The sequence below is a fragment of the Panicum virgatum genome, chromosome 9K (assembly GCF_016808335.1).
Source record: "Panicum virgatum strain AP13 chromosome 9K, P.virgatum_v5, whole genome shotgun sequence".
NCBI classification, from domain to species: domain Eukaryota; kingdom Viridiplantae; phylum Streptophyta; class Magnoliopsida; order Poales; family Poaceae; genus Panicum; species Panicum virgatum.
The window spans coordinates 55,583,533-55,590,794 of NC_053144.1; the positions used below are offsets into that span (position 1 = coordinate 55,583,533).

At 43.2% G+C, this 7,262-nt stretch overlaps 1 protein-coding gene across 2 annotated transcripts; it reads right to left on the bottom strand.

The window, feature by feature from the left end:
* LOC120652478 lies at positions 1–2,517 on the bottom strand. 2 transcript variants are annotated; one of them, XM_039930322.1, is made up of 3 exons: positions 2,133–2,517; positions 1,791–2,026; positions 1–396 (listed from the first exon to the last, which is right to left on the bottom strand). In XM_039930322.1, exons 1-3 carry the CDS (start codon positions 2,331–2,333, stop codon positions 204–206), a joined length of 630 nt encoding a protein of 209 aa, XP_039786256.1. In that variant the 5' UTR covers positions 2,334–2,517; the 3' UTR covers positions 1–203. The 2 variants fall into 2 exon arrangements, with proteins under 2 accessions (XP_039786256.1, XP_039786255.1); XM_039930321.1 differs by having other exon boundaries at positions 1,791–2,035; positions 2,133–2,482.
* Positions 2,518–7,262: the final 4,745 nt, after the last annotated feature.

A 7,262-nucleotide genomic window follows, 5' to 3' on the forward strand; every position in this document is an offset into this window, starting at 1 on the left:
AGAAAAGATGCAATCGCCATTACAGAACCACGACTTGCTCAAACAAAACCGGTGATTATTTGGTATTACCAAAGCTCTGCAACTAATTCAACTACTCGTACAACCTCAAGTACTACATACTCATCATCAAAAATAAAATTACATTCATCACTTACACTGAAGAAATCTTCAATTCCTCATATCACATGGATTGCTGCTTATCTCTACGCTGTGCCATTGCTCGATTTTGGAGGCAAGAAGGGTTCCCACCATCCAAACTCGTATTTAGGATATGGAGCTGTCCATTTCTCAGGCTTCTCAAATTTCAACTCAACAGGATTAGAAGCCAATGCCTCTTCAACTGACTCTGCGTCGAACTGGTCTTGTAAGACCCTGTCTAGCCTTAACTTCATGAAACTGGCATCAAAAGAGAGCAAATTGAAGAACATTAAGAGCTCAGTACTGCAGGCATACTACATCAGCTAAAAAGAATGGACAGAAAATACAAGCGACTCAAAGATAAACTCCCCCTGATCATCTCAGTGTCTCTTTAGCTTATGAACTACTTGTCTATGGCTATGCTTACTTTTACTCGTTTCACATTTAATCACTCTAATTACTATGTTCGTATGTTGTAGTATCATAACAAGGTTCTACAAGTCAGTGAAAGAGGGAGGGGGGAGGCGAAGTGAAAGGGGCAAAAGAAAAGAGGCACTCTTAGGCACTACTATGCAATATTATTATCAATAATTCAGGATATAATCCAAGGATGCAACACAAGAATTAGGTGGGTAAAAAATGCAGGAATGCTCCAAAAATTTTAAAGAAGCATCAAGAAAAACTTCAAAGAACAAATATGGTCATAAATTTTGGATCAGGACTCTAACATATAAAGGTAGTGTGCCATGGACTCATTCAAAACATTTGAGTGAACCATGGGCATGATCGTCTAGTTAATTTTGTAGTTTAACCAGTGAAATCTAACTACAGGTCAGCACATTCAAAGGCCACTTGCTGATGAATGTGTACCAAGTGGTGACTATGTTGCAGGATTATCAAGGCTAATGCTGTAGGTATCTGCACATTTCAAGTGGGCGTCCTTGACTGATGACAGTTACCATAATTTTAAATAGCGGGCTATGGTAAATAGCGGCGTATTTTTTTCCGAGGCTATGAGGCTATAGCGGGCTATGACAAATAGCGGTTTACTACTAAATCATGAAAAATACAAGTAATAGATGCACAAAAACATAGTAATTAGCGAATTTTATAAACATGACTATATTTCTAGAGCTACGGGAACATTATTTAAGTTGATATATAATAAAATTCATACAATCAAATATTTAGTTGTCTAACAGGCCAAAACAGTAGCACTGAGATAAGGATAAGACTATAACGGCGCTAAAGCTACGCCATTTAGCGCAGCTATAGCCCAATTTAGCGTCCATAGCTGCCATAGCAGCACAAATACAAATAGCGTGGCGGGGACCCTCTAAAAAGGCTATAGCGGAGCTATAGCGGGCCGCTATTTAAAACTAGATGGCAAGGTGCAATCAGCTGTGCATGCACACTACAAGGCAATGCTAGCCATTAGAGGATGCTAGTTGTTTGACAATTACAATCGCAAGCATTTGGATTTGCAAGCCCTGTGCGATGCACGATATTGGTATATTCACAGAGCGCTACAATTAAAAAAACGATCGCTGGCTTGGAAAACCCATAAAGGCAAGGCAAGCGCATGCATTGTACTAGATTTATAGTGGTCTTTAAGCATTGCTCTTTGGATGCATAGAGCCATAGACACTCACGTGATCCAGTTGCCGTCGGTGGAGACAAGCGCGGCGGCCGGGCGCTTGAGGCGCTTGGTGATGTTGGGGAATCTGTCCAGGAACTTGGGCTCGATGACGAGCCAGAAGTCGCGCTCCTTATCGCGCTCGCCGTAGTTCCGCAGCTTCTCGGCGAGCTGCTCCTGGAAGTGCTCCTCCTCGTCCAGCATGAACTTGGCGTTCGCCACCAGGAAGTAGTACGTCTTGGGCTTCTTCTCCTGCGCGAACTCCACGAAAAAAAAATCACAACAACTGAACTCTGCGCGACCGCGCGCGAGCGGAGTGGGACTAGGACGTGGCAGCCTGGCAGGAGGGGAATCGTACCTGCTCGGGAGGCTCGGGGGAGCACTGCTGGTCGGAGTCGACGGCAACGGCGCGGCGGATGCCACCGAAGGGCCGCGCCGAGTAGGAGACGGCGACGGTCGGGGGCGCGCGGGTAGCGGTCGCGAACCAGGCCCGCCCGCGGGGCGGCGCGGCACGGGGCGGCGCGCAGGGGCGGAGGGAGAGCGTCGCGGGAGCCACCATTGGCTCGGCCTCGGCTGGGCTCGGGAGCGGCGCCGCCGGTGGAGTCGCGGCGGCGGACCGTGCGGAAGTGGACTGGACGACGGCTCGTGCCGGGGAGGATAGATGGAGGAGGGTGCGGAGGCGGGAGGGGGGAAGCGGAGCGCCTTATCTGGACTCTGGAGAGAGGAGTGGGGTGGGTGGGCCTAGCTCGGGCACTTGGCGAGTCAGCGGCGGCAGAGCAATGTAAAGATGGAGTGAATTGTAATGGGCCGAAAGAGAAATTTGGGCCGATATTTCATGGCCACAGGCCACCACTTATTCTATTTGGGCCGTAGGTGTCAATCCGTCAAGAGGAATATTGGGCCCAGGTGCAGTCAAGAATCACCACGCGGTCCCTGTGGACCACATTTCTCTCTCACAAAAATGATCCGAGTAGCTTTATTTTCAGATTTTTCGGCTGAATTTTCAAGCGGCTCGCCAGTCGCCACAGTAGGATATTATGCCAATGTGGCATTAACGCTTGGTCGAGTCGGCTAAAAATTTCTCGCAAAATGTCTACAGTGCACGCCAATACGGCATTAATTGTATATGCATGCATCCAGTAGCGTGGCCTCCCATACCCGAATCCTCCCTGTTGGATGCCGGTACCCGGTAGCACCTGTTTTCCCCATGTAATGATTCAGGTGTAGGCATCAGGAATGATGATTGATGAACCATGATGACCCTCCCGCTCGCGGCCTGTCCATGCCATGCCATGCAACCATGCTGTGTCACCCTGTGTTCACGGTCTGTCCGCACAACGGCTTTGGCCTCTCGCTAACCAGCCACCAAGGCCGCCTACTAGGCGTGGCCATGATACACGAACCACCCATGATCAACATGCATGTCACTATGTCAGCAACCCTTTCCTTGTAAAAAAAACCACAGGAGAGGATCAAAGACTCTTAAAAAAAATGGCGTGCGGCCGCGTGTCCGTTTGGCGCATTGTTTCATCATCACAAGGAAAACACAAGGGCGCGTCACATGCGCGGATGGGTGTTTTGGAAGGGCCAAGAAATAAAACAAATTTTGATGTTGTGATAACTAGGTTAAATTGAAAATGGATCATGCAACTAAGCTCAAATTTAACTTTCTTTAACCAAGGAACTAATTTACTCCTGCGCATTCCTTGCGATCCGATTTTGGCGGAGCGCGCTACGCCCTCGGGATCATAATCACGTACCGGCCCCGAGTGCGTTCTCGGTTGGGCTCGCTGCCCACGCTGCCGCCTCGTCTAGCTTGCGTCACGGCGAATTCGATCGATGGTGGTGGATTGGTGGTGTAGTGTAGCCGAACTCGATGGATCCGCTGATGCAAGCAAGCAGTGCGAACCTTCCCTTGCACGCGAGTACACGGCCGCGTATCATCGATGCATGGCCGGCAGCATCTGCCGGTCCGTCATGCACCCGCACGCGGCACGCATCAGCAGCTGCTGCTGCAGCGACACGCACGGGCACGGCAGGAGTAAGTGCATGGGGGGCATGGGGCCACGGCAGCAGCACTACTGGTGATGAGTGGTGAGCGATGAGTACCCAGGATTGCGGTGGCCCCACGTGTAGGCGAACGCGCACGACCGCTGCTCCCCCGTCGCGTACTACGCGTCTCCCGGCCGCAACAGCCCGCTGCTGGTGCTGGGATGGATCGCTAGCTTTGATCCATGCTGCTCCTGCGAAAGGTATGGACATGTGTGAAAAGAATAAGAGGCGCAATAGAAGATGTGAACGTCGGCCTCAAATCAGAGATCACATAACAAGCGCATGTACACAATATATAGGAGAGTTGGCCGGTTTGGAAACTATCTAGGAAAGGAAGATTTACATGGTTACAACTGTTCTATCTCTAATTGAGTGCATATACTAAAGCTCCAAGATTTGGAGCGCTGCCGTGAGTCGCGGCCCCACGTGGGCCCGGCGGCACTGTTCATGCGGGCCGGGGGTACTGTTCATGTGGGCCCCGGGGTACTGTTCATGCTAAATAATAATATTGAAGTACTGTTCATGTGGGCCCGGGCACTGTTCATAATAAAAAAATAATTCATAATTAAAAATAATAAAATTGTAAAAAAAAATAAAAACATGTGGCCCCCACGTGTTTAAATGTTTAGTTATTCTTTATACACAAAAATAAAAAAAAAATTGTATACTACATTCACCTCTATTACTTATTGGATTTTGTTTTCACTTTGTGAACTCCCAAAGTATAATTGAATCATTCATTCATTTCTAATCTTATGATTTTTTCTACCAAAACATTCACATCTATTACTTATTGGATTTTGTTTAAACTTTGTGAACTCACAAAATATAATTGAATCATCCATTCATTCCTAATCTTATGATTTTTTCTACCAAAATTAATAATTAGTGCAAGCTAATCCATCAACTATATCTGTTAACATACAAAAAAAAAGAATTCCTACATGTACTATTTATACAGAACCAACGTGGGTCATATGTGGTATTCAGGTGGTACCCACATAATATTCAATTGGAATTCATTCATAAAATATATTTAATTATTTATTTACACGAACATAATAAACATCGATTACATCTACATGTGCTAGCCCCTACTACTTAATGGATTTTAATTCGCAAAATATAATTGTATGACAATTCATCAACTATACCTACTACAAATTACTAAATTTTTCTTTTACCCTACCAAAATCAATAATAAATATAAATCATTCCTACATGTACTATTTATACAGAACCAACGTGGGTCCTGTGTGGTATCCAGGTGGTACCCACATAATATTTAATTGGAATTCATTCATAAAATATATTTAATTATTTATTTACACGAACATAATAAACATCAATTACATCTACATGTGCTAGCCCCTACTACTTAATGGATTTTAATTCGCAAAATATAATTGTATGACAATTCATGAACTATACCTACTACAAATTACTAAATTTTTCTTTTACCCTACCAAAATCAATAATAAATATAAATCAATTCACCTAACGTACCTACTAACATAAAACAAAAAAAACCTAAAAATATATATATCTATACATTTAGCGTGCTCTCAGACTTTAAACTACTATACCTATGTACTTTAACTTTCAGACTTCATTCAATACATCAACATATTGTTAAAATACATCAACACGATATTGCTTTAACTATAGCACATAATAATATATTTTTATTATAATTTTAGATCAAACCTTTTGCTACAGGCGCGCATAGCGCGCCAACCTATCTAGTAACATTCTATGTTTCATAACTGTTCTATCTCTAATAACATTCTATGTTTCATAACCAGCCATATCTCTTCTATATTTAGATACAACCATATTTGATTAGTTACAACTTGTTTAACACTCCCCCTCAATCTAAATCTTCTCCAGATTAAGATTGCCTTTGAATAATTCCAATTGTCGCGCCGCTAGTGGTTTTGTAAAACCATCTGCCACCTGATCCCTTGTCGAAACATGTTCTATGTCAAGTAATCTTCTTGCAACTCTTTCACACACAAAATGATAATCAACTTTGATATGTTTTGTACGTGCATGGAACACTGGATTTGCCGAAAGATATTTGGCTCCCATGTTATCACACCATAGCTTCACTTTTCTTGGTGCTTGAATTCCAATTTCTAACAATAAAGTTTCAATCCACATGATTTCTGCGGTTGCATTTTGCCAATGCTTTGTACTCTGCTTCTGTGCTAGATCTTGACACAATTGCTTGTTTTCTCGCATTCCAAGAGACAAGATTCGATCCCAGAAATATTGCAAAACCTCCTGTAGATCGCCTGTCATCAAGACTTCCAGCCCAATCTGCATCACTGAAACCACTCACCATGAGAGATGTCGTTTTACCAATCTTGAGCCCAAGTTTTGTTGTATGCTTTACATATCTCAAAAGTCTTTTGACTGCAGCCCAATGAACTGTGGTAGGTGCATGTAAGAACTGGCATACTTTATTAATAGAGAATGAAATATCAGGTCTTGTTAAGGTCAAATATTGTAGCGCACCAACCACACTTCTGTATTGAGTAGCATCATTCGGACCAAGTAAATCTCCCTCACGAACCAATAGTTTTTCTGAGGTGGACATAGGAGTAGTAACTGGCTTGCAATCACTCATTCCAACTCTTTTTAATACATCCGAGGCATATTTTTCTTGTGTCAAGATCAGACCATCAGACACCTTATTTACTTCAATTCCAAGAAAGTAGTGCAGGTCGCCTAGATCTTTTAGAGCAAACTCTTTATTGAGATCACTAAGCAATGTTGAAGTTGCACTAGGTGTCGAACTGGCTACAATTATATCATCAACATAAACAAGCACATATATACTGATGTTACTTTTATTATAAAAGAATAGAGATGTATCTGCCTTTGACGATTTGAAACCCAAATCTTGTAGTTTCATGCTTAACCTCGAATAACACGCTCTTGGCGCTTGTTTAAGTCCATACAAAGCCTTGTCGAGTCTGCACACATAACCTGGCACAGACTTGTCCTCATATCCAGGTGGCTGTTTCATATAAACTTCTTCTTCTAGTAGACCATGTAAAAAGGCATTTTGTACATCTAATTGACGAAGACTCCAACCTCTTGACACAGCAACAGAAAGAATAACTCGAATTGTTGATGCCTTGACCACATGACTAAAAGTGTCTTCATAGTCTATGCCATACCTTTGCTTGAAACTTTTAGCAACAAGACGAGCCTTATATCTATCCAAACTTCCATCTGCTTTTCTTTATATTTTGTAAACCCATTTGCAGTCAATAATATTAGTGCCTCTTCTTGGAGGTACAAGATGTCAGGTTTTATTTTTCATCAAAGCAGAGTATTCTAAATCCATAGCATTTTTCCAATTCTTATCTCCTAAAGCTTCATTTATATTTTGTGGTTCCCGTGAAGATGTAAAAAACCCATATCG

What these genes read in the sequence shown, in the direction of transcription:
- LOC120652478 (XM_039930321.1), bottom strand. Translation starts at nt 2,333, where the DNA reads ATGGTGGCTCCCGCGACGCTCTCCCTCCGCCCCTGCGCGCCGCCCCGT. An exon ending in CCCCCGAGCCTCCCGAGCAG is followed by an intron (nt 2,036 to 2,132) that starts GTACGATTCCCC and finishes TTTTTCGTGGAG; the next exon opens with TTCGCGCAGGAGAAGAAGCC. An exon ending in ACCGACGGCAACTGGATCAC is followed by an intron (nt 397 to 1,790) that starts GTGAGTGTCTAT and finishes TTTTGATGCCAG; the next exon opens with TTTCATGAAGTTAAGGCTAG.